Source organism: Dipodomys merriami, unplaced genomic scaffold (genome assembly GCF_024711535.1).
Source record: "Dipodomys merriami isolate MVZ:Mamm:240054 unplaced genomic scaffold, mDipMer1.0.p SCAF_805, whole genome shotgun sequence".
Classification (NCBI taxonomy): Eukaryota; Metazoa; Chordata; class Mammalia; order Rodentia; family Heteromyidae; genus Dipodomys; species Dipodomys merriami.
In genome coordinates, this window is record NW_027206408.1 from 319,511 (window position 1) to 347,378 (window position 27,868).

General features: G+C 40.2%; 1 protein-coding gene and 1 pseudogene across 2 annotated transcripts in view; both read left to right on the top strand.

The window, feature by feature from the left end:
• LOC138819640 (hepatoma-derived growth factor-related protein 2-like) overlaps window positions 1-27,868 on the top strand; it is an 83,078-nt gene that overhangs the window by 40,246 nt on the left and 14,964 nt on the right. For both annotated transcript variants that reach the window (XR_011369540.1, XM_070011122.1), the window contains exon 2: window positions 23,048-23,124. Coding sequence is in view for 1 of the 2 variants with exons in the window: in XM_070011122.1 (XP_069867223.1) it covers window positions 23,048-23,124 (77 nt within the window). In the remaining variant the exon portion in view is untranslated. The remainder of the gene's footprint in view (window positions 1-23,047; window positions 23,125-27,868) is intronic.
• Window positions 6,002-9,315, top strand: LOC138819639 (heterogeneous nuclear ribonucleoprotein A3-like; annotated as a pseudogene).

Genomic DNA, 27,868 nt, shown 5'->3' on the forward strand with positions numbered 1-27,868 from the left:
TGGAGCCTGGGATGGGCTGTGTTGTACAGGCTAGTCTAGAACTCCTGGGTTCAAGGGGTTCTCCTTGAAGTTCTCACCCTTCTGGATAGCTGGACTACAAGTATGTGCCACTGCACCTCACCTTTCCCTTATTTTTGGAAAAGAGCCCTGACATTTGTTAGCCTTCCCTTTTGTAGAGCCCCTGCCTAGCATGCATGAGGCCCTGGGTCTGTTTATTTCCTCTTGCTGCACAAATAAACACTCCCCAAAGTAGAGATGCTGGATTCTGAGGAGGGTCTCATGGTTCTCTGGGCCCTTGTGGACTCTCCGAAGCTCCTTGGCTTTGCTGGGGTGCACGGCCGTGCCAGGCCCATGTCCCCCTGAGAACCAGGAGCAGACTCGCCCCGGCCGATAGACACGACAGGTGAAAAGGTCGAGCAATCAGCACAAGTTGCAAAAGCATTATCAGAGATGTATTTTTATAAGTACAAAAGAAGGAAAACTGAGGGTACATGTAAATGGACAAAATGTACAAAGCAGTTGACAGGCTGCCTCACACAACTCAGGAGCGCTGTTCTGTCTCCTGGGCAGGGAGAGTGTCGGTGTTCACATTGATGGGTGATTGGGGTTATCTGCACTGTGTGGGTCCAGCACTTGCACTTGTAGAGCAGGGGTCTGAGGTTACATGCTTTCAGAGTCGTAGGAGCCAACAGCTCTGGAGCACGCCCAAGTTCTGCTAGTAGTAGAATATTGCCTATCTTCTGTTCCCCAAGGTTGATGATAAGCACCTGGGTTCTTCTGTTCACTCTTGCTGGGGTTTCTTTTTCCATTTTCTTCTCTAGTATACACAGGGGTGTTTTTGTTGTTTTTGTTTTGTCAGTCCTGGGGCTTGAACTCAGGGCCTGGAAACTGTTGCTGAGCTTATTTTGCTCAAGACTAGCACTCTATCACTGAGCCATGATGCCACTTCTAGCTTTTACTGTGTGTGTGGTACTGAGGAATTGAACCCAGGGCTTTATTCATGCTAGGCAAGCACTGTACCACTGAACCACATTCCCAACCCCACTTTCTTTGTTTTGTTTTGCTTTGCTTTCAAAAACAAAATCTAATACTGAAAGTTTGTCCTTTAAACATTATCTCTTTGGAAATTACAGTGCTCCTGCTAAATGTGTTTATTTGAACTTGTGACATCATGCAGTAAAATCACATATCTTCAGCATACAGGCCACTTCTGTGTGTGCGCATGACTGGGTCTGTGTACTGGTTTGGGGGTTTGAACTAAGGCCTGGGTACTGTCCTTTGGCTTTTTTTGCTCAAAGCTGCCTATCATTTGAACCACAGCTCCACGTCTGGCTTTCTGGTGGTTAATTGGAGATAGGAGTCTCATAGACTTTTTCTGCCAGGGATGGCTTTGAACTAGGAGCCTCATGTCTCAGCCTCCTGAGTAGCTAGGATTACAGATGTGAGCCACTGGCACCTGGCAGGCCAATGGATTTGAACAAATGAATGTGCCATGTAGTCATCATTCTGCTCAGAAACATAGAACATTTCCATCTTCCCAGAAAGTTGTCTTTGTAGTTGCTCTCCCATGTAAACTGGTCTGGCTGTCAGCGGCCTCAGTTTTACTAAGATACCTTGTGGTAGTGTTGTAGAATTTATGCTAATGGGACAACACACTGTCAAGTCCAGCTTCTTTCATTCAGTGCAATGTCTGCAGAATTCTTTGGGATTGCTGTTTGTATTAATTTGTTCATTTTGGCCAAGTGAAGGATTAAATTGTATCTAGTGAAAAATAAATTGCAAGCTGTTTATCCTTTCCATGTGTTGCTTTCCATGTGTTTCCATGTGTGTTGCTTTTGAGGTTGTTACGATAAAGCTACTGTGAGTATTTGCATGCAAATGTTGCTGTAAATGTGTTTTCATTTATTTTGAGAATTTCTGAATCTTATGGTAATGGTATGTTTAACGGCAAGAAACTGCCAAACTCTTTTTCCAAAGTGGTTGTGACATTTTATATTTCTACTAGTGAAATAGGAGAAGTCTAGTTGCTTGCTCTATATCTTTACCAACATTTGCTCTTTTAATTTCACCTATTCTCTTGTCTTTAAGGTAGTAACTCACTGTCATTTTAATTTGTATTTTCCCGATGACCAGGAATGTTGGACATCGTTCTTGTTCATTTGTACATCTCTTCTTGGTGAAACATTTACTCACATCTTTTGATTACTTATGTTCCGTTAGGGGTATTTACTAGTTTGTAGATGGAACTGTTTAGATTTTTTATGCAGTCTGGATGTAAGTCCCTTGTTAGACATACAATGTCAAAGTGTAAATATTTGCTCCTAGTGTGTATTTTCCATTTATGTTTTTAAAGAACAAGAGTTTTTATTTAGCTGGGCACTGATGGCTCACACCTGTAATCCAAGCTACTCAGGAGGTTGAGATCTGAAGGTTGTGGTTCAAAGCCAGCTCTGGCAGGAAAGTCCTAAGACTCATCTCTCCAGTTAACTACCAGAAAACCAAAAGAGGCTTTGTGGCTCCAAGTGATAGAGAGCTAGCTTTGAGTGCTAGCCTTGAGTGAAAGACCCCAGGGACAGTGCCCAGTCTCTTGAGTTAAAGCCCCATGACCTCCCTCCCTCCAAAAAAAGTTTCATTTAGTTCAAGTCAATGTAATATATTTTTTCCTATATATTTCACATTTTTTTCTGTGTGCGAAATCAGTGATACTACAAAAGGATCATTTTCACATGCTTTCTTTTAGCGATTTTTCCAGATTTAGCTTCTTATAAGTTGTCTTCTCGCTGCATTTAGGGCTAGCATTTTCTGCCGAGATAAGAAGTCCCAGGATTTTTTTCCTTTGGCTGTCTTGATTTGGAGCCCTACTGTTCCAGATCTTAGCCTTCCTCAGAATTGGGATGACAGGCGTGGAATGCCCAATTCTGTGTTTGTTGGTTGGCTGGCCTCAAACCATGGTCTTCCCAGGTCATCTCAGCCGTGTGATGTAGCTTGGGGCAGCACCTGTGTGATGTCTTGTTGTTAGGTGTTTATAGAACTTCTCTAGGTATTCTTGTCAAATCACCCCATTTATTATTGCAAAATTCCAATTTCAGTATTTTTTGAGTTGGTCCTAAGATTAGCTCACAGCTGGTGCTGTATGCCTTGAGCCATACCTCCATCTAGGATTTTTTTTGCTGTTTTTGTTTTGTTTTGTTTTAGATAAGAATCTCAGGTTGTCTGTTGGGCTGGCTTTGAACCATGATCCTCAGATTTCATCCACAGGCTTAGCTACATTGTAAAGTCCTGTCCAAAACAAAACAAAAGATCTGTTAGCTATTTTGGCCTAGGTTCTGTGATCTTAAAGAAGAAACACTTTCAAGCTGGGTACCTGTAACTCAGGAGTCTGAGATCTGCAGATCAAGCCAGCCTAGGCAAGAACCTATGAAACTCTATATTTCCAATTAACAAGTAAAAGTACCAGAAGTGGAACTGTGGATCAAGTGGTAGAGCCCTAGCTTTGAGCAAAAAAGCTCAAGGACAGCACCCCCAGGTCCTGAGTTCAAGCCTCAGGATTCACATCTACCCACACAAATAAAGGATAGACACTGTCAGTCAGTGGCTGTGGCTCCAGTACTGGGGATGGTGCACTGCTGCGCTCTACCGCAGGCCTCAGATTATCTTATACAACCTCTTCACTTGCTGATTTACAAGAACTCCTGCTAAATATTGTCTCATCAATCATGTGCATGCATTAGTTAAGCCTCACCAATGCTTGAAGCGTGTGGAAGGAGGCGATTCTACTTTTCACTTAGTCTGCATTGTGTATGGTTCTTTGCCTTAGTAAGGAGACTGGATACCTTTTCATGTCCCTGACATGTGCTTCTAAGAGGTCAATAGCTGCCTGTTTTCTATGATATCCCAAACACATTGCAGCTGTTAAATCAGTTGCTTTGCCTAGTCATGAATTCTGCCAGTTCCAGCCAGCTGACCCTTAAAAGTGGCCAGTACCCCAGCCCTCTGCCTCTGTCTGTGGGCTGGCCAATAGAAGGGAAGTGTCGTCTGTCTGAAGCTGGCTGAAGAGCTCTTTGCTGACTTCTATCAAGTGGCTAACCTTGGGTGTTAGAAAGCAGTTGACTCATCCTTGTTTTCATTCTCTTTCTACTGCTCTGTCTTGGTTTCTTTGCTATAAGAAACAGGTAACTTCAAGTAGGTCTTCGTCTCTTTATTCATGCAATACTAACTTACAACCAGTGGTCTTTCCTAATATTTTGAATAGGAAAGTAAAGAGAAAATGGATCTTTAAGAGTATTTGGAGGCTGGGAATGTGGCTCAGTTGTAGAGTGCTTGCCTAGCATGCATTTGAATTCCTGAGTACCACATACACAGAAAAGACCAGAAATGGCACTGTGGCTCAAGTGGTAGAGCACTAGCCTTGAGCAGAAGAATTCAGGGACCATGCCCAGGCATGCATGCATAAATAAATAAATAGGATGAGCAAAAGATTAGACAGTTGTCTCCACTTCGTAGTTTGCTGTTGACTTGCGTGTGCTGCTGCCTGTGTTTTAAGAGTTCTCTGTGGGGAGCTCTTAGGACACGTTTATCTTCTTTGGAACTTCATGTAGTTGGTCTAATACATAAAGCAGCCAAGACCGTCAGATCCTCCTTGTTGCCATTGATAAGTTTGTCAGCTCTCAAGCCACAGCTTTGTGTACATTCATGTATTTTTGTCTGGGCCTTATGGATAGGCCTCAGACATTCCACAGCTACCTGGAAGACATTATCAACTACTGCTGGGAGCTTGAGGAGGGGAAACCCAACCCCCTGAGAGAAGCCAGTTTCCAAGACCTGCCTCTTCGTACCCGTGTGGAGATTCTGCACCGCCTCTGTGATTACCGGCTAGATGCAGATGATGTCTTCGATCTACTCAAGGTGCTTCCCTGAAAGCCCTTTCTCTAGCACAGTAAAAACCCAGTAGTTGAGAATGGAGCTTTGAAATCAGAGCCTAGACACTGTCCCTAAGCTTTTTTGCTAAAGGCTAGTGCTCTACCACTTGAGCCACAGTGCTGCTTCTATCTTTTAGTGGTTAGTTAGACGTAAGAGCTCTTGGATCTTTTGGGGGGGGGGGGTGGTAGGAATTTGAACTAGGGCCTGGACATTGTCCCTGAGCCTTTTTTGTTTTGTTTTTGTTTTGCTCAAGGTTAATGCTTTACTACTTGAGCCACAGTTCCACTTCTGGCTTTTTGGTCATGAATTGGAGATAAAAAGGCTCATGGCCTTTCCTGCCTGGGCAGGCTTTGAGTCATGATCCTCAGACCTCAGCCTCCTGAGTAGCTGGGATGACAGACATGAGCCACGGATGCCCGGCTGGCAGGTGTCCGGATCATACAGGATTAGACCTGGTGATGACTTCTAGTCCTTTCTTGGTCATGTCATTTAGAAGTAGTCTTCATTCAGGACTCCAGCCTAGGTCAGGCCCTGGGGTAAATTGGGAGTCTCAGCTGGAGCAGAATGTTGCTGTGGGTTCTGACTGAGCTGCCATAGTGGATTACATGGGACAGAGCCTTAGAACATCTTATCCTACCCACTACCTTTTGTGTACATATAAAGTAAATCTAAGCCAGGTAGTCAGACCATTCATTGGAATTCTCCGTTTTTGGAGGGGTGGGAGCCGTGGTTGGGGTAGGGAACATTTCAAGTATTTCTATATCTTGTTCTTCGAAGAAGGTACCCCCATCCCATTCTGTGTTTTATCTGCCCAGATGGAAAAATGATATCCTGTACTTGGCATTTTGAAACAGGTGATAAGTTCGTGTATTGAAGTTTTCTTCCATTTATTTAGTTCATTGTTTTCCCCAACCCTCCTTCCTTTTCTGCCAAGGGTCTGGATGCAGACAGTCTCCGTGTAGAAGCTCTAGGGGAAGACAATTCAGGGGCACTCTACTGGTATTTCTACGGAACATGAATGTATAAAGAGGATCCAGTACAAGGGAGGTCTAATGGGGAACTCTCCTTGAGCAGGTAAAGTCTTCAGTGTCAAGGCTGTAATAGCTACATGTAAAAATGTCTTTAAAGTTACATGCCTCAGTGCTGGGTTGTGGCTTAAGCCATAGAGCACCACTTTGCAAACCTTACGCCCTAGGCTCAAACCCTGGTACCACACATACATAAAAGAAGAAAGCTCATACAAACAAAGAAAGCTAGAACTTTATTTTCTAATGAGGGGAATTAACTGTATCAGCATTCTTGAAGGGAGAGTAATTTCATATACAAATAAAAAGGAGCAGGGCACCAGTTGCTCACACCTGCTATATTTCCAGACATGTTTAAAATATGTCCCAATCAATCTCACCCCTTATATCAATTTCCTTTCCCCCTTCTCCCCTTCCTACCATCCCAAAACAATTTCAACATGCTTCCTTGTTCAATTTTCATAGCTGCAAGCCATCTCTTTCAATCAAATTTATACCCTTCCAAAATATGTTTCAAAATTATGCACCCTTGGCCTCTTCCTCTCGGTCCCATATTGAACTCGAGTTGGAAGAGGCCAGTCCGGTCTCAAAATGGAGGTAAAACCGCCGCCCGGGTCGCCCCCAGCCTGACTCTGGCTGTCGCTCCTGTCACTGGGGGGAGGAGGGCCATGATCCAAAGGAACCAGAGCAGCTGCGGAAGTTGTTTATTAGTGGTCTGAGCTTCAAAACTACAGATGATAGTTTAAGAGAACATTCTGAGAAATGGGGCACACTCACAGATTGTGTGGTAATGAGAGATCCTCAGACAAAACGTTCCAGGGGCTTCGGTTTTGTGACTTACTCTTGTGTTGAAGAGGTGGATGCAGCCATGTGTGCTAGACCCCACAAGGTTGATGGGCGTGTTGTGGAACCAAAGAGAGAGGTTTCTAGAGAGGATTCTGTGAAGCCAGGAGCCCATCTAACAGTGAAGAAAATTTTTGTTGGTGGTATTAAAGAAGATACAGAAGAATATAATTTGAGAGACTACTTTGAAAAATATGGCAAGATTGAAACCATAGAAGTTATGGAAGACCGGCAGAGTGGAAAAAAGAGAGGATTTGCCTTTGTAACTTTTGATGATCATGATACAGTTGATAAAATTGTTGTTCAGAAATACCACACTATTAATGGGCATAATTGTGAAGTGAAAAAGGCCCTTTCTAAACAAGAGATGCAGTCTTCTGGATCACAAAGAGGTCGTAGAGGTGGATCTGGCAACATTATGGGTCGTGGAGGAAACTTTGGAGGTGGTGGAGATAATTTTGGATGTGATGGAAACTTTGGTGGAAGAGGAGGCTATGATGGTGGAGGTGGTGGCAGCAGAGGTAGCTATGGAGGAGGTGATGGTGGATACAATGGATTTGGAGGTGATGGTGGCAACTATGGTGGCCGTCCTGGTTATAGTAGTAGAGGAGGCTATGGTGGTGGTGGACCAGGTTATGGAAACCAAGGTGGAGGATATGGGGGTGGTGGAGGAGGATATGATGGTTACAATGAAGGAGGAAATTTTGGTGGTGGTAACTATAATGATTTTGGAAATTACAGTGGACAACAGCAATCAAATTATGGACCCATGAAAGGGGACAGTTTTGGTGGAAGAAGCTCTGGCAGTCCATATGGTGGTGGTTATGGATCTGGTGGTGGAAGTGGTGGATATGGTAGTAGAAGGTTTTAAAACAACAGAAAAAAAGGCTACAGTTCTTAGCAGGAGAGAGAGAGCGAGGAGTTGTCAGGAAAGCTGCAGTTTACTTTGAGACAGTCGTCCCAAATGCCTTAGAGGAACTGTAAAAATCTGCCACAGAAGGAACGATGATCCATAGTCAGAAAAGTTACTGCAGCTTAAACAGGAAACCCTTCTTGTTCAGGACTGTCATAGCCACAGTTTGCAAAAAGTGCAGCTATTGATTAATGCAACGTCGTGTCAATTAGATGTATATTCCTGAGGTCTTTTATCTGTTGTAGCTTTGTCTTTGTCTTTTCATTACATCAGCTATATTGCCCTGTGAATTGTGGTAGTGGTACCAGGAATAAAAAATTAAGGAATTTTTAATTTTTCAATATTTGTGTAGTTCAGTTTTTCTACATTTTAGTACAGAAACTTTAACAAAATGCAGTTTTGAAGGTGTTTCCTTGTGAGTTAACAAGTAAAGATCATTGTTAATTACTATTTTGTATGAATTTTGCTAAAGTTAACTGTAAAGAAACACCTACTGACTTGCAGTTTAAGGGGAATCTGTTCTCATTTCCAAACCATGATAAGAATGGGCGCTGACATGTGGAGAGAATAGATACTTGCATGTATGCATTGTGTGTTTTAGATACATAGGATTGGGTATTTAAATTAGCATATTTGTGAATTTAATAGCATTAAGATTACCTTCAAATGAAAAAAAAACCCTCAAAATCCCTATTTGTGCATTTTCCTTCAATGTAATCATGGTTTTAGTGTGTTTTAAGATTTGCAGAATCATAGCTGTGTTTAGAACATCTCCATTCTACATTTACCTTGATCACATTGAGAATGACTGCTACCATAGTTTTGGAGTGTAAAGCATGTCTGCTGCCCTCTATTTAAATTTGTAAAGGGTAGGGGATGTTTTCCCCATCCCTTTAGAAACCATTCTTAATTTTTGATTCAGGACCAATAAGTGTGCAATGTCTGAGCATATTAGTGGATACCTGATTTTATTCTGTTTTTCCTTTGAGACCCCTGAGGCCTATAAATTTTATTACTTTTCTTTCCTTGGTTTAATTTCTCCATGCAAGTTTTCAGAGGAAGAGAATAAAAAGACACTTTATTGTCATATCCTTAAAAAAAAATTATGCACCCTCTACTATACCTTTGTCTCTGAGTCTCTTTTGTAATTTGGTTCAGCAGTATAGTAATGTGTATGCTATTTATTTATGAAAAGCAGTTTGTGATTTATTTATTTATTTATTTATTTATTTATTTATTTATTTATTTATTTATGAAAAGCAGTTTGAGATCTCTGATCAGAATTAAAAAGAAAAGAGGGATAGTGCTTGCCTAGCCGGGCACTGGTAGCTACTCAGGAGGCTGAGATCTGAGGATCACCAATCAAAGCAAGCCCGGACAAGAAAGGCCATGAAACTCTTATCTCCAATAAAACCACCAGAAAACCAGAAGTGGTACAATGGCTCAAATGATACAGTGCTAGCCTTGAGCTGAAGAGTTCAGGGACAGCACCCAGACCTAGAGTTCAAGCCCCACAACTGACAAATAGATAGATAGATAGATACATACATACATACATAGATAGATACATAGATAGATACATAGATAGATACATAGATAGATGGTGCTTGCCAAGCAACTGAGTTTTATTCCCAGAACAACAAAAAAACAAAGCAAACAAAAAGCAAAGCACTTATGTGTGCATATTTTTAAAAGATAAGAACCTATAGCCTTTTTGGTCTAACAGTATGAAAATATAGAATTTTAGAAATTTAGGATATTTTGTTCTTGCCAATATATATAGTTTTCATATAACTAAAAAGGTGATATTTTGTTTTCTGAACAAATGTCCTCCAATTGCATTCACTTTCCTGTAAATGACATGATTTCCTGTAAAGTATACATACATACAGTGCCAATACCATGTTTTTGTTACCATGATTCTTTTTTTTTTTTTTTTTTTTTTTGGGGTCAGTCATGGGGGGGCCTGGGCGCTGTCCCTGCGCTCTTCAGCTCAAGGCAAGCGCTCTACTGCTTAAGCCACAGTGCCACTTCCGTTTTCGAGTGGTTTTATTGGAGATACGAGTCTCATGGACTTTCCTGCCCAGGCTGGCTTTGAACCATGATACTCAGATCTCAGCCTTCTGAGTAGCTAGGATTACAGGCATGAGCCACCAGCGCCCAGCTTACCCTGGTTCTTCAAGATAATTTGACGTTTGGTATTATGTTTGATGTCTATGTTTGAATACTGTTTGTAGTATCTTTTTTCTGTTGAGATCTAGTTTAATTCCATTTTGGTCTGATAGAATATTTCAATTTTCTTATATTTTCTCAGACTTCCTATATATTCTAGAAAGTCTTATGAGCTGCCAAGAAGAATGTGTATTGTGTTGTAACATCTATAGATGTCTGATGATTTCATTTTGTCTACACTGCCATTTAATGCTGCCATTCTAGGATTTCTTTACTGATGTTTTTGTATGGATAACCTATCTGTGAAAGTGAAATACTGAAGTCTCTCATTATTATTTACCAAAGTTTATAAGTTCAGAAATATTTAATAAATCTGAGTGTGAGCTATTTTGTGCATATATATTAACAATCATAATTTTTCTTCATGGATCATTACCTTCATTAATATGAAGCGACTTTGTTTCTTCAGACTAATTTTTAGCTTGCAATCTATAGTATCAGATATAAATATGGCTAATGCTGAACACTTTTGAAGTCCATTTGCTTGGAAGGTCTTTTTTCCCATTCTTTTACCCCAAGCCATGTGTTTCTTATAGGCAACAAAGAGTTAGGTCTTGTTTTAGGTATTGTTTTTTGATCTAAGTATCCATTATGTTTTTTGAGGGTTTTGTTTGTTCGATTTTTCAGTCATGGGGGTTGAACTCGCATCTTTCGATTTTTTAGTCATGGGGGTTGAACTCGCATCCTGGGCATTTTCTCTGAGCTCTTTTTGCTCAAGGCTAGTGCTCTACTACTTTGAGCTACCACTCCACTTCCAGGTTTCTAATGGTTAATTGGTGGCAAGAGTCTAATAGACTTTCTTGCCCAGGCTTGCTTTGAACCACGATCCTCAAATCTCAGCCTCCTGAGTAACTAGGATTACAGATGTGAGACACCAGAACCTGACTAGTGTATGTCTTTTGACTAAAGAACTAAGATCTTTAACATTCAATGTCAGTATTGAGAGAAGTATGCCATGTTTCCTGGCATTTTGTTTTTTTGTGATGTTTGCTTCTTCTGCGGGTAATTTTTCCCTAACTACCTTTTGTGGTGCTAGTTTGAAAGCCATAAATTCCAGTAGTTTTTGTTTTTTGTGGAATGTTGTTATTTCTCAACCAATTTTTATGGATAGCTTCACTATGTAAAATAGTCTGGGTTGACAGTTGTCTTTTGGGTCTGGAATAATGTCTTTCCAAGTCCTCCTTGCATTTAGTTATCTGTGTTGAGAAATCTGCTGTTTTTACAAGGAGCTTGTGATAGTAAGTTACTTGCTTCCTCTCTTTTGACATTTTCGATATTCTGTATATTTAGATAGCTTACTATACTGTATCTAGGAGCATTTCTTTTCTAATCTTGCCTGTTTGGAGTATGGTAGGCCTCCAGCACAAGGATGATACTCTATTTCTCAAACATTTTCTGCTATTATTTTGTTGAATAGGTTTTCAAAGCCTTTAGTTTTTATTTCTTCTTCCTCATCTATCCCTACATCTGTAGGTTTAATCTTTTGACTGTGTCTGAGAAGACTTGTATGTCTCTTGGTCCTTCTAAGTACTTTTGCAATGCTTTGACTGATCTAATTTATCTGCTCCAGTCTTTTCCAATATGCCTTAGAATCCAGGGTATCTTTGTACTCTTGGAAGACCTTCTTTAACAATGGTAGTAGTAGGAAGCAAAAGTAATTTTGAAATACATTTTTTTGTTTTTGTTTTTTTTTTGGTCAGGTCGTGGGGCCTGAACTCTGGGCCTGGACGCTGTCTCTCAGATCTTCAGCTCAAGGCTAGTGCTCTACCACTTGAGCCACAGTACCACTTCTAGCTTTTTTCTTTTTTGCTTATGTGGTGCTGAGGAATCAAACCCACGGCCTCATGCATGCAAGGCAAGCGCTTCACCACTGAGCCACCTTCCCAGCCCTTGAAATACATTTTGAAGGAGGATGAATAATTAATTAGCACACACAAGGCCCTGGATTGGATCCTCAACATCATAAAATTTTTTTTAAAGAATCTAAAGTAAGTAAGTATTCACAGAATTGCCAGATTTTATGCACACTCAGCAAAGTCCATCAATGAACCAAACCCTCCCTTTGATCCTACACAAATTTACACATCAAGCAATGCTCTAGAATAATGTTACAGCCCTAAACATTAAAACAAATAACAATATTCTTTTTTTGGGGGGGTGGGGGTGGTCCGGTCATGGGCCTGAATTCTGGGCCTGAGCGCTGTCAGCTCTTCAGCTCAAGGCAGGCACTCTACCACTTGAGCCATAGCGCCACTTCTGGCCCTTTTTTTCTGGTTATGTGGTGTGCTAAGGAATCGAACTCAAGGCCTCATGAGTACAAGGCAAACGCTGTACCACTGAGCCACCTTCCCAGCCCCGAAATAACAATATTCTTACCATGAAGTTTTTCTTGGATCCTGTGGGCTTCAGCTAATTGCTCTTCAGCAGCTCATCTTCCAAGGCCAGTTTCCTTTCTAGCAACAGCCAGATCATATTCCAGACTTTGTCGTAATGCTTCGCCTTTTTCAACCTCAGACCGCAGCTTGGCAATCTGGCTCTCATAGCTTGACAAGTAAAAACAAATTTGTAAGCTTAACAGATAACATTAAAACATGTTTCTAAGATAGTGATATCATGTACTTAACCATTTAAACTTCTTAGAAAAACTTGATTCCATACATTTGTAAGAATTCACAAATTTGTATTTTCTGAAACACTAGAAATATTATTGTATCAAATGATATTCAGTAGTTCCTTGCTTTAGAGGGAGAAAAAAACAACAACTCGTAAAGCCAGGCACCTATAGTTCATGCCTGTAATCCTAGTAACCCAGAGCTACTTTATGCAGAAGACAAAGGCTCAAAGCCAGCCCAGCAAAGTCCATGAGACTTCCCTTTCCAAAATAAGTAGCAAAATAAGTAGCAAAAAGCTTGGCTAGAGGTAAGGCTCAAGTAGCAGAATACAAGTAAACTAGCAAGCTTAGCCAAAAACATTTAAACTCTCATATGAATTGTTATACAAATAAAGAAAAATCATGCCTTTTAATGATAAGTAAGTACTTAAAGAACATGAAACATAAGTAATTAAAACTTATTTTCTCAGCCAGGCGCCGGTGGCTCACACCTGTAATCCTAGCTACTCAGGAGGCTGAGATCTGAGGATCACGGTTCAAAGCCAGCCCAGGCAGGAAAGTCCATGAGACTCTTATCTCCAATAAATCACTAGAAAGCTGGAAGTGGTGCTGTGGCTCAAGCAGTAGAGTACTCACCTTGAACTGAAGAGTGCAAGGACAGCGCCCAAGCCCAGGGTTCAAGCTCCACGACCAACAAAAAAACCCACAAAACTTATTTTCTCTACTTCTATTCTATAAACATAATCACAAAGAAAACTGCATCAAAGTACAATTTTGTTTGTGTGGGTGGGGGGTGGTCATAGGGCTTGAACTCTGGGTCTGGGTGCTGTCCCTCAGCACTTCAGCTGAAGGCTAGTGCTCTACCATTTGAGCCATAGCGCCACTTCTGGTTTTCTGGTGGTTCATTGGAGATAAGAGTCTCACAGACTTTCCTGCCTGGGCTGGATTTGAACCACATCCCTTAGATCTCAGCCTCCTGAGTAGCTAGGATTACAGACAACACCTGGCTAAAAGTACAATTTATTAAACATTGTCTATATTATTTTTTGTTGATTATGACATCAGTGGCAAAACATATAGTAATAAAAGTGGCAACTCTTGGGTCTGGGAAGGTGGCTCAGTGGTAGAGGGCTTGCCTTGCATGCATGAGGCCCTGGTTTCGATTCCTCAGCACCACATAAGCAAAAAGAAAAAAGCTGGAAGTGGCACTATGGCTCAAGTAGTAGAGCGCTAGCCTTGAGCTGAAGAGCTGAGGGACAACGCCCAGGCCCAGAGTTCAGGCCCCACGACTGACCCCCTCCCCTAAAAAAAGTGGCAACTCTGCAAAAATCATAACAAACTACTAATATATGATCCTCCATTAACAATTATGAAATAGGTCAGAGAGAACTAGATGATTTAAAAGGTCCTTTTTCTAATTCTAAAATCATATGATTTAATCAATGATTCATATTAAATACTTATGTGGTAAGCACTGTGAAAGATACAAACCAAATGTTACTGAACTACTGAGTCAAGGAATTAAATTCTACAGAAGGTATATAGGTTCAGTTTTATAAGAGTACCTCACAAAATCCAGTTAAACTGCTTACTATATCAGACTGTGGTCTATATATCTATCAAATAAAGAAAAGACAAAAGGCTGTGTGAAAGTAGTTCATGCCTATAATCCTAGCTACTCAGGAAGCTGAGATCTATAGATCATGGTTTGAAGCCAGTCTAGGCAAGAAAGCCCAAGAGTTTCTTATTTTCAATTAACTACCAAAAAAGCCAGTAGTGGGGTTGTGGCTCAAGTTGTAGACTACTAACCTTGAGTAAAATGTCTCAGGGACAGTGCCTAACCCTAAGTTCAAGCCCTAGGGTCAAAATCAAACAAGGAAAGAAAAGACAAAGGGACTTCTGAAAGACACATCAGAAATTACTACTAGCTGCTATTAATATGTATGTGGCAGAAACTACATTCTTTCTTCACAAATAAAGAACCAGTGAGTGGGGCTGGGAAGGTGGCTCAGTAGTAGAGTGCTTGCTTTGCATGCATGAGGCCCTGGGTTTGATTTCTCAGCACCACATAAGCAGAAAAAGTTGGAAGTGGGGCTGTGGCTCAAGTGGTAGAGCACTAGACTTGAGCAGAAGAGCTGAGGGACAGTGCCAGTTCAGGCCCCACAGCCAACAAAAACAAACAAATAAATAATGAGGTTTGGAGGTATGGATCAGTGACAGAGCATAGTATACACAAGATCCTGAGTTCAATATTCACCACAAGGGCAAAAAAGTGGGGAAGGAGAAAGAAAAAACCATATGACATAGTAATTTACAAATGTCCATTAGCATGTAAGAAGAGAAACAGCCAGGCCCCAGTGGCTCACACCTGTAATCCTAGCTAAGGATCATGGTTCAAAGCCAGCAGGGGCAGAAACGTCCCTGAGACACTTATCTCCAATTAACCACTCAAAAAAACAGAAGTGTTGCTGTGACTCAGAGGTAGAGTGCTAGCCTTGAGAAAAAAAATGCTCAGGGACAGCACCCAGGCCCTGAGTTCATGCCCCGCAATAGACAAAAATTTAAAAAGAAAAAAAATCACCTTATTTATAAATTTAAGGTAACTCTAATATTTTGTTCCAGCTTCATTCCATTACTCCCTGCCCATTCCCTCACCTTTCATAATACTAAAGTAGTTAGCACTGGATCCTCTTTTGTGTTAGTTTTTTTCCTTGTTTGGTTCAAATCCATCCAGATCGTTTTCATTTTCTATACACAGGCATTCTCCCTTTTTTTTCAGGTTGTAAATAATTCTAAATAGTTGTTCCTTCTCTATTCCTTGATCTCTCCAAATAATTCTGGCTTTATAGGTTACTTTAATGTCCACTGTGTTTCTTTGGATCTTTATATCAATACGCTCTACTGATGTCTCCAATGAAGTTAATTGATTCAGCTTCCATTTTTGTGATCAAACTTCAATAATAATACTCACATCTTGGAATCAGAAATGGTCTCAAGATGGGTTTCTGACATTGGGGGGCTAATTTAGGTAAGTCTAACTATAGTGAAGATCCTGCAGCAAGTAATCCACTAGTAATCCACAATACACAGCAGGACCACAGATAATTAAATTATCATGCAAAGCTGTTTAAGATGAAGTGCCATTTGAAACCAAACAGTTAGAAAATGAAGTAGAAAAGCAACTCACCATTATTGCATTATCTTTGCCAAAAGACTAAATATTACTAAACAATTTGCAAAAACAATCTCAGGGATTCAGGAACACAGCTCAAGACAGACAAAAAGTCAGGTACTAGTAACTTAAATCTATAGTCCTAGCTACTCAGGAGGCTGAAACTTGAAGGAAAAGTCTTCAATTAACCGGCAAAAAGCCAGAATTAAAGGTGAGGCTTAAGTAGCAGAGTGTCCAGCTATGAGCAAGCAAGCCAAAGAAGAGTGAGAAGCTCTAATTTCAAGCCTCAGTACTAGAAGATACTCAGAAAACTCAGAGAATTTCCATGGTGGCTTTTAAAGAATCTCTTATATCCTGTAGCCCTAGAACATACAAGTTCAAGAACCAGACTCTAATTATGCTGAACACTGAATTATCTTTAATGGTGAGTCTAACCAAGTTTCTCCTAAAAAGTTTCAATTTGGAGATAATTAGGAAATAAAGGACCTTGGTTGAGAGCTTTCAGAATTACATAAACCTAAAAATTGTGAACCCCAAGTATCTCCAAAATAATTTTTACCCATCCCTCCTCTTTGAAGTAACTAGCCTTCTACTGCTCAAAGATTTATTCATGACTACAAGAAGGAGCTGACTTATGAGTATTTCCAAAATCCACCTGCACTGCTGCCATTAAAAACTTACTCAAGGGCTAGGAAGTTGGCTCAGTGGTAGAGCACTTGCCTTGCATGCCTGAGGCCCTCGGTTCGATTCCTCAGCACCACATAAGCAAAAAAAGAAAAAGAAAAAACCTGGAAGTGGCGCTGTGACTCAAGTGGTAGAGCGCTAGCCTTGAGCTGAAGAGCTGAGGGACAGTGCCCAAGCCCAGAGTTCAGGCCCCATGACCTGACCCCCCAAAAAAACTTACTCAAATCTCAGTTTCTATAGGAGAAATGCACAGCTGACACTAGAGATAACAACATATATAACAAAAGAATTACATGCTTTTTTTTTTTTTTTTTTTTTTTTTTTTTGGTCATGGGGCTTGAAATTCAGGCTTCATCACTATCCCTCAGCTCTTCAGCTCAAGGATAACGCTCTACCACTTGAGCCACAGCGCCACTTCTGATTTTCTAGTGGTTTATTGCAGATAAGAGTCTCACAAACTTTCCTGCTCCAGCTGGCTTTGAACCTCAACCTTCAGATCTAGCCTGCTGAGTAGCTAGATTACAGGAGTGAAACATCAGTGCCAGGCATGAGTACATTTCTTATCAAACATTGTTACCTCCTCCTTTGTTTTTTCCCTGCCATCCCTTCCCTCCCATCTCCACAACTACATCCCTCCCTGCCCCATTTAAAAAAATTTTTTTTTAACCTACTGGTCAAAGCCCTCATTGTTTTTTTGTGTTTTTGGGGGTATAACTGGTCCTGGGGCTTAAATTTAGGGCCTGGGCATCTCCCTTTACTATTTTTGTTCAACGCTAGTGCTGTACCAATTTAGCCACAGCTCCACTTCCTACATGTCACTGGTTAATTGGAGATAGAGTCTCACAGGATTTCCTGCTCTGGGTACCTTCCAATGGAGATTTCCAACACTCAGTCTGCTGAGAAGCTAGCATTATAGGCACCCAGGTTCTGATTGCTTTTTGATATTCACGGTGGAAAACTTACACTGACTTTATCACGCCTCTGACTGAACTGGATCTTTGATTACTATTCTTACAAAAACTTATTATTATTATTATAAAGGTGAGGTACAGAGGAATTACAGTTACAATAAGTTAGGAAAAGAGTACTTTTTTGTTGTTGTTCATTGTGGGGCTTGAACTCTGTCCCTCAGCTCTTCAGCTCAAGGCTAGCACTCTACCACTTAAGCCACAGTGCCACTTCCAATTTTTTCTGTTTATGTGGTGTTGAGGAATTGAATCCAGGGACTCATGCATGCGAGGCAAGCACTCTACCACTGAGCCACCTTCCCAGCCCCCCAAGAGGATATTTCTTTTGGACAATGTCACCTCTTCCCTCTCTCTGTTTTTCCATCCTGTCCTCACTCACAAGTTATATAGTTCACTTTTCAACATAGTGAATACCACTGTTGCATTTGTTCACTAATGTTCTTTATTTTTATTATATTTCCCTATATTTTTGCTAATTCTCACTATGTTTACATCAGATTTAAAACATCACATGAAATGTCTATACGTATTATATATAATATATATTATATATAGAATATATAATTATATAATTATAAAATCACAAAGTGTAAGGTATGTTAGTACTATTGTGTATTAAGATGAATAATTATATTAAAATATAAAGGAAGGGATTGTCATTAATTTTGGGGTAGTACAGGACTGGGGTTTGAACTCAGTGCATGTATTAGGTCAGTGTTCTACCACTTGAGCCAATACAATGCAAAATATTTTCATTAAAATGAATGTATTTGTCCTAAAAGAAAAATCAGTGCTTTGAAAGGGTTAACATCTTAGTACATGAAAAATTCATAAAGATAAAATATCCTCATGCATGTGTCTTTGTTCCTGAGAATTGAACGTAGAGCTCTATCACTGAGCTATATTCTTAATCCTCTATATACCTTTTTTTTTTTTTTTTTTTTTTTGGTCGGTCATGGGGCTTGAACTCTGGGCCTGGGCACTGTCCCTCAGCTCTTCAGCTCAAGGTTAGAGCTCTACCACTCCACTTGAGCTGCAGTGCCACTTCCAGTTTTCTGGTGGTTTATTTGAGGTAAGAGTTTCACGGACTTGCCAGCCTGGGCTGGCTTTGGACCACGATCCTCAGATCTCAGCCTCCTGAGTAGCTAGGATTACAGGCGTGAGTCCGGGCAACCATCTATATTCTTTAATACAGGGTCTCACTGAGTTGCCTAGGCTGGCTTCCAATTCCTGATCCTTCTACCTTCACCTCTATGATAGCTGGGATTATAGACAAGCACTCCGACCTTCTATGCCTTATCTTTCCATCAGGGTTCATCACCTGCTTCTTCTCATCCATTTAAATATTTGGTAGAAAAATTGATTATCTGCCAAGTATAGGCAATGCATAAGATGATGTCTACTTTTAAGTAGTTTACAACTGCCAAGAAAGATTGTAAATAGGCGCCACTGGAAGATGAAGCTGAGCCTTTCCAGATAGGATTTTTGGCCTGAGTCATTTCAGAAAGAGTTAAACAGAATGATCTGCTGGTGGAAAACAAGCTAGGGAGTGGTTCCATTGTAGGTGAAATGACCCAAGTAGGAGTTTGTATGTTTAAAATTTAGTGAACCATTACCATTTCTTTAATTTTTTGAGTAAGATACAAAATACCAATGGAATCTAATGCAGATGATCAATTCTTGAGTGTCAGCTATGATGAAGTTGTTTTACACTTTTTGCTTACAAAAGGATTACAAATTGCAGTTCATGAGACTTTCTGAATTTAGTTCAGGGAAAGGTCTTTTTCTTTTTCTTTTTTTTTTTTTTAATCAATTTATGGTGGGATTCAGGTCCTCAGAACCCAGGAATATTGAGATCTATTAATTAGGTACAGTCAAAACCCTTTTTTCAAAATATAACTGTGATGTTCCAAAGTTGTTTTATTTTCAAACTATTTGATACTTAATTTTCTTTAAAAAGACAGTTCTTAAAAATAAATCACAGTTCTAGTTATGGTACCTAGGAAGAGGAGGTGGGGGAATACCCATTAGATAGAGAATCATGGAGTGAGAAGCTAAGTATTTCCCAAGTATTAAAAGATCACTTTGGGGTCTGGGAAGGTGGCTCAGTGGTAGAGCGTTTGCCTTGCATGCATGAGACCCTGGGTTCGATTCCTCAGCACCACATAAGCACAAAGAAAAAAACCAGAAGTGGTGCTGTGGCTCAAGTGGTAGAGCACTAGCCTTGAGCTGAAGAGCTGGGGGACAGCGCCCAGGCCCAGAGTTCAGGCCCCACGACCGGACCCAAAAAAAAAAAAAACAACAAAGATCACTTTGTTCATTGATTTTGTTTTATATTTATATATTTTCATGAAAACAATGTGTACAGTAGTGTGCCCAAATCTGCAGTATGTGGCTTGATGGACTTTTCCAATGTGCCTTGATCCCTTCTCCTTCCAGGTCTTTATCAATTTCAGTTTGTTTCCTTTTTTCCCCTAGTCTACTTTTTCAGTAGAGTCTTACTAGAATAATCCTTAATATAATAATCCTTTGGTATTTTAAGCTAGCAGTTCCCTTTAGGAAAATCTGTTTAACTCTTTTGTATATGCTTTGACTTTGAAACATTGCAAGCTTCTTGTCCCTGTGCTCTTGAGCTCAAGGCGAGCACTCTGCCACTTGAGCTATAGCGCCACTTCCAGTTTTCTAGTGATTTTATCTGAGATAAGAGTCTCACCAACTTTCCTGCCTGGGCTGGCTTTGAACCTCGATCCTCAGCCTCCTGAGTAGCTAGGATTACAGGCCACTGTCACCGGCACTAGTGGTAGTTTAAAAATAAGATTTTGTTATTATTAAAGTGTTTTGTACAGGGGTTACCATTTCATAAGTAATGAGTACATTTCTGTTTTGGAACTTTGCCACCACTTCCTATTAGCAGTACTTTTGAAAATAACTTAAAATATTTGCCTACACGTAGTAAGCGTTTGAACAAACTCTTAAAGCTGTTTACTAGCAGAAAGAAGCATATGAACCAACATAATAGTATAAGGATGGAGGGGACAAGTAGAGAAATTAAGGTTCTTAGAACTATTGGATGATTATTCTGTTATTGTCTGAAACCCTCATTATTATAGATTATGAGTCCAGATTTTCTATTCTGTAATGCTTATACAGATAGATACTAGGGTCAGCTCTTGTATTTGCAGTCAACTTGTTTTCTAATTAAAATGTTTTGTATTTGTCCTCCTCTCTGAGATTGGGACTCAGACCCTGGTAATCTGATACTTTTGCTCATTGGCTTGGTGCTCTACCACCTGAACCACAACTCCAACCCCATGTTTTTGAAATTTCAAATAGAAATGTTATTTAACTCTTGGAACATACTAGTGCTTGGTGGCTTGAAAGATTGAAAACTAATAAAGGAACAGGTAACCCCATGTGATTCAGCCATACAATTGAAGTATGTTTTCATTATACATTTCAGAGTGGGAAGTGTTGCTTTAAACTTTTGTTAATGTCAGCTTTTACATTACTCTGTTTATGCTTTCTAGAATGTCATTTAGAATTGTGAAGTAGATTGACATTCTTTTTTTTAAAATAATTTTTTATTATGAAGATACTGTACAGAGGGGTTACAATCACATGAGCAAAGTAATAAGTACATTTCTTATCAAGCATTATTGCTTCCTCCTTTGTTTTCCCCCGACCATCCCTTCCCTCCCACCTATACAACTTAGACCCCCCCCCCAAATTGTAAAGTTCGTTTTTCTTTTTTTTGGGGGGGGGTCTGGTCATGGGGCCTGAACTCTGGGCCTGGGCACTGTCCCTCAGCTCTTCAGCTCAAGCCTAGCGCTCTACCACTTGAGCCACAGTGCCACTTCCGGCTTTTTTCTTTTTGCTTATGTGGTGCTGAGGAATCGAACCCAGGCCTCACGCATGCAAGGCAAGTGCTCTACCACTGAGCCACCTTCCTAGCCCTTAAAGTTTGTTTTTTGACATAGCATCTTGTACATGTCATTGTTGCAATGGGTCAGCCTGTATCCCTGTTTAAACAACTTATTTTTTCCCTTCTGCTTCCCAAATTATACCAACATCAAATACAGTGAAAATGGGTTATACCGTGGGGGAGGGACATAGAAAAAAACAAAAAAAATCACGTGGTACCTTATAAATACGTTACAAACAATAGCAAGAAAGAAAAAAAAAACACTTGATTCCTTAGCTTGGTGTTCATTTCACTTAATATCATCTTATTTGACCTTTTCTGCTTGTCTCAGATATATAGTAGTTATAGCAAATAAGGAAAATCAATGGGACCTATGTTTCTTTGCACCTGGCTTGCTTCACTTACTTTTTTTCTTTTTTTTGGGTTCGGTCGTGGGGCCTCAACTATGGATGGGCCTGGCTGCTGTCCCTCAGCTCTTCAGCTTAAGGCTATCGCTCTACCACTTGAGCCACAGTGCCACTTCCAGCTTTTTTCTTATGTGGTACTGAGGAATCAAACCCAGGGCCTCATGCATACAAGGCAAGCGCTCTACCCCTGAGCCACCTTCCCAGCCCCTAATATAATTTTTTTCCAAGTCTTTCCATTTCCTAACAAATGGGGCAGTGTCATTCTTTCTGATAGAAGCATAGAATTCCATTTTATATATAACACATTTTTTTGATCCATTCATCTACTGAGGGGCATCTCGGTTGGTTCCATATATTAGCTATGGTAAATAATGCTGTAATAAACATAGTTGGGCTGGTAGCTTTTGTATGGTCTTGTTTGTGATCATTTGAGTAAATGCCCAAAAGTGGGATTGCTGGGTCATTGGGGAGCTCTTCATGGAGTCTTTTGAGGAATCTCTATAGTACTTTCCAAAGTGGTTGAACAAGTTTACACTCTCACCAACTATGCAGTAGGGTTCTCTTCTGACCACATCCCCTCCAGCATCTGTTGTTATTAGAGGTCTTGATTATAGCCATTCTAAATGGGGTGAGGTGGTATCTCAACGTTTTTTTGATTTGCATTTCTTCTATGGCTACAGAGGTTGAGCATTTCTTCATGTAGATTTTGACATTCTTTATGTGAAATACTTGGATTAAGATAAGTTTAAGAATTGAGAATTTGAGCCCGGTGCTGGTGGCTCACGCCTGTAATCCTAGCTACTCAGGAGGCTGAGATCTGAGGATCGCGGTTCAAAGCCAGCCCGGGCAGGAGAGACCATGAGACTCCTATCTCCAATAAACCACCAGAAAACCGGAAGTGGCGCTGTAGCTCAAGTGGTAGAGCGCTCGCCTTGAGCTGAAGAGCTGAGGGACAGCGCACAGGCCCAGAGTTCAAGCCCCACGACCGACAAAAAAAAAAAAAAAAAAAGAATTGAGAATTTGGGGATTTGAGGAAGTTAATGGTGGTACATATTCCATGTGTTTTGCTACTGCTAGCATGGCACATAACTTTCTGCAGAGAAATTATAGAAACATGACTGCATAAAAAAAATGACTGAATTAGCTTTGGTTTTGCAACAAAGTGAATTTGAAAAAGACACCTTTGTTTTATGGAACTTCTTAGGTTTCAGAGTGGGGAATAAGATTTGGAACCTGTAAAATGTCTGATTTTATATCTTCAGCTGTCTTGAATATGTTATCAACTTATTCAGATGTGTTGAAGTGTATATGACTGAATGATGGTAGTTTTTTTTTTAATGTTTCTTTTAGGTAGATGAAGTTCCTGATGGAGCTGTAAAACTACCTACAAACAAACTACCCATTTTCTTTTTTGGAACTCATGAGATGTAAGTCCTGTTAGCTTTTAGATGCAAATTAGAAGTTTCAGGATTGTGCATAAAATGAAAAAGTAGAGATTAATTTAAAGAGGAATAGGAAAGAAATACAAAACTTTAAAATTATTTTTGAACTTTAGAATAAATTTTCAAGCTACCTCTTTGTGTTGAGGAAGCACTATGTATCTTTTACTTTTAGATAGTAAAGGCACTGTAGGTTTAATTTTGATTGAAAGTTTAATTTTCTTAATCAGGGAAGGAAGCAAAAGAATGGTGGAAAGTTTGTATGGGAAGTTTTTACAGGACATTCAATATTTCTGTTCAGTAAAATTACATGGACTTTCTTCCCCCCTCCCCCCCCATTCTGGGATTTGAATTCAGTGTCCTGTACTTGGTAGGCAGGTGCTCTACCATTGAGTCATGCCTCTGGCCCAACTAAGTGATTTCTTTTTTTTTTTTTTTTGTCAGTCATGGGGCTTGAACTCTGGGCCTAAACTCTGTCCCTGTGCTCTTCAGCTCAAGGCTGGCACTCTACCGCTTAAGCCACAGTGCCACTTCCGGTTTTCTAGTGGTTTATTGGAGCTAAGAGTCTCATGGAGTTTCCTGCCTGGGCTGGCTTTGAACCTCGATCCTTAGATCTCAGCGTCCTGAGTAGCTAGGATTACAGGCGTGAGCCACCAGTGCCTGGCCCAACTAAGTGATTTCCATAAGGATTATCTTATATTATGCTTTAGGCCTTAGGCTATATTGTACGAAATATGAGCAGATGAAATCTGGACAGTTCCTTTGAGTGTACTAGAGGCTTATGGGTAGTAGAGCCACTCTGATTTGTTCTACTGTCCCTAGTGGATATGGGCACAAACTGATTTGGTGAGACAATTTTAATTTTTCAAAAATTAGCTGAAAATTGAGCTGTTACTTTTACATGCATAAGATTTTCTGGGAGCTATCTCATGGGTTTCCAATGATTATATTTGTATATACCTATCATTTAGTAGCCTTCTAAGTACTATATAATTTGACTGGTTTTGAACTTAAAATAATTTCTGTAGCTTAGGCTTGCTTATTTGGGATGAAGAGAAACAAAGCTTGGTATTCCTCTTCTAATTATAATTATTTTCCTAGAAATGGCTACAATGACAATGTCTGATTTAATGTTTCTTAGCAACCAGCTTTCAGTTATTAATGTGTATGTGTGGTACTGAGGTTTGAACTCAGCCTCCTGCTTACTAATCAGTTATCCTTCAGCCCTTTTAAATTCTGGTTGTTTTTGGAAAGGGAGTTGTATTTTTGCCTCAGGCTAGTCTTGGACTACAGTCCTACCTGCCCCTCCAGTAACTAGGATTATTCTGCTGTACCATTATCCTAGCTCTCACATAATTTTTTCAACAGTTATGTTTCGCTGTGATAATATACACAAAATGTATACCACTAAGTTGATTTTAATATGAATTTCATTAGATTTTAGCAGTTTCTTGTATTCATGATCATTCCATTCTCTTCAGTTCTAAACAACCACTAATCTACACGGTTGAATCACCATTTCTGGCCATTTCATGTTAGTGGTATTATAAAATACCACAAATTATTATTTTTTTGAAACTTAAAAAAATTGTCTTTAGTTGTACAAAGGGATTTCAATTCAACAAATTGATAAATTTGTAAGTACAATGCATCTTTTTTGTGGGGAGCGGCCTGAACTCTGGGCCTGGGTGCTGTCCCTCAGCTCTTCAGCTCAAGGCTAGCACTCTACCACTTGAGCCACAGTGCCACTTTGGTTTTTTTCTTTTTATGTGGTGCTGAGGAATTGAACCCAGGGCCTCATGCATGCAAGGCAAGCGCTCTACCACTGAGCCACCTTCCCAGCCCCTAAAGAAACATTTCTTAGGGCTTATCCAAGACTTTCTGAGTCAGTCTGTAAGCTATGGAGTTCAACAATCTAACAAGCCTTGGGGATGATCCTGAGCCATACCAAATTTACAAATACTGTATTAAATGTAGCTGGCATTAGTTGAATTTTCTTTGGAGGGGAAGGGAGGCAGTTTGGGGCTTGAACTCAGGGCCTGGGCACTGTCCCTTAGCTTTTTTGTTTAAGACTAGCACCCTACAGTCACTAGAGCCACAGCGCTAATTCTTGCTTTTTTATGTGGTACTGAGGAATCAAACCCAAGGCATCATGGCATGCTAGGCACGCACTCTACCACTAAGCTACATTCCCAGTCTCCAATTTTTTATTTTTGTAACTTTAAAAAATTCTTTCTGAGTGGGCTGGAAAGGTGGCTCAGTGGTAGAGCACTTGCCTTGCATGCATGAGGCCGAGGCCCTGGGTTCGATTCCTCATCACCACATAATCAAAAAGAAAAAAGCTGGAAATGGTGCTGTGGCTCAAGTGGAAGAGTGCTAGCCTTGAGCTGAAGAGCTGAGGGACAGCACCCAGGTCCAGAGTTCAGGCCCCATGACCAGACCTCCCTCCCCCCCCCAAAAAAAAAAATTACTTCTGATTTCTCTGATTTTAAGGCATTTTGTAAAATATTCATATACGCGTATGTATATATATATACACATTCTTACAGTTTTATAGGGCACTTATGTAGACCATTGTTACTTCTTTTTTTTCTTTTAACAGTCTTGGAGATCCAATGAGGTCCTAGTTCATACAAGGCAAGTGCTCCTTCAGTGAGCTAAAACCTCCAGCATTAGGTTACTATTTTAAATTTAAAAGTGACTATTCTTTCCCCAACATTAAAAAATGGAGAACTTTTATTTTCAATGCTGAAGATTAAACCTAGGGTCTTGAACTTGCTGAGCAGTGTTACCACTTAGAAGCATATGTAGCCCAAAGTCTGTATTTAAATCACAGCATTACACTGGGTACCTAAACTGATTAGGTATTACTTGGTTAATTAGGTATTAAGATGGTTAAGGGGGAAAAAAAACGAGGCTATTAATAATCAAGAAATTAAGGCCTGGGAAGGTAGCTCAGTGCTAGAGTCCTTGCCTGCATGAGGCCCTGGGTTCCTCAGCACCACTTAAGCACCACCTAAGCAAAAAAAGCTGGAAGTGGCGCTGTGGTTCAAACGGTAGCTAGCCTTGAACTGAAGAGCTGAGGGACAACGCCCAGGCCCAGAGTTCAGGCCCATGACTGACCAAAATAAAGGAAATTAAGATATATTCAAATTTAAAAATACCTGCTTTAAGCTGGGTGCCGGTGGCTCACACCTGTAATCCTAGCTACTCAGGAGGCTGAGATCTGAGAATCGTGGTTCAAAGCCAGCCCAGGCAGGCAAGTCCATGAAAATCTTTTTTTTTGGGGGGGGGAGGGTCAGGTCGTGGGGCCTGAACTCTGGGCTTGGGCGCTGTTCCTCAGCTCTTCAGCTCAAGGCTAGCGCTCTACCAATTGAGCCACAGCGCTACTTCTGGCTTTTTTTCTTTTTGCTTATGTGGTGCTCAGGAATCAAACACAGGGCCTCATGCATTGCAAGGCAAGTGCTCTACCACTAAGCCACCTTCCCAGCCCCAAGTCTGTGAAAATCTTATCTCCAATAAACCACCAAAAAACTGGAAGTGGCACTGTAGCGTAAGTGGTAGAGCTCTAGCCTTGAGTTGAAGAGCTGAGGGACAGCGCCCAAGCTCTGAGTTCAAGCCCCACGACCTCCCCCCCCCCCAAAAAAAAAAAAACTACTTGTTTCATAAAAATTTAGTGGCATTTTTATTTCAAAGTATACTTTAATGTTTTTGATCTTCAGTGTTTTTTGTTTTGTTTTGTTTTTTTGCTAGTCCTAGAGCTTGAACTGAGGGCTGGGGTGTTCTATTCAAGGTTAGCACTCTACCACTTGAGCCATAGATTCATTTCTGGAGGTCAGAGTTCTATAGACTTGCCTGCTGGTCTGGCTTCAAATTGTGGTCCTCAGCTCTCATCCTCTCAGCTTACTTAGTAACCAGGATTATAGGCAGGAGCCACTGGTGCCCAGCTATTATCAGTGTTCTTTTAAGTATACCATTTACATTTGCAAAGTCAGTACCTCCCAAAAGCTTGGAGAGTAAAGTCATGGGTTGATGATGAATTTGCTTTGTAACACTTGACACAGGATTTAATACAAGTAGATTACAGCAGTCACATTTGCCTATTTTATGTGACTTTCAGCAAATTACTTACCTTTGTGTCCTTCTGAATTTGTAAAATAGGGATATCTTCTATCTTAGAACTTTAGGCCACAGCTAAGGTGCTTTCATAAATAATTACTTAAGGGAAGTGAAGGGTAAACAAAGGAGGAGCCTGCAATGCTTGGTAAGAAATGTATGCATTATCCTGCCCATGTAATTGTAGCCCCTCTGTACAGTATGTTCTCAAATAAAATAAAATACAATTAAAAAATAATAATAATAATTACTTAGACTAATGCTAAGTATGTGTTGAATAAAATGCCAGTAAGAATTGTATGGCTTTGAAAGACTTGTTTTGGGAGCAATACTTGCTGGGATTTATAAATTAATAGTAACATTGCATATTTTTTTTCTAAGGCTGTTATTGTAGTGTTACTAAGTTTAGATCAGCTCAGTTTGAATTTTGCTGACTAGTTTTGCTAATTGAGAGAATGTCTTCGAACTCTCCAAACTCTTGAAAATTTAGTCATACTTTGCTGCTTTTGTCTCTTATTAATGTTCAACTTTAGAAACTTAAAAAATACTATATAGTATATGTAGTGTATAGTATGCATATAATTTTTTTTAATTTTTTATTGTGAAGATACTATAC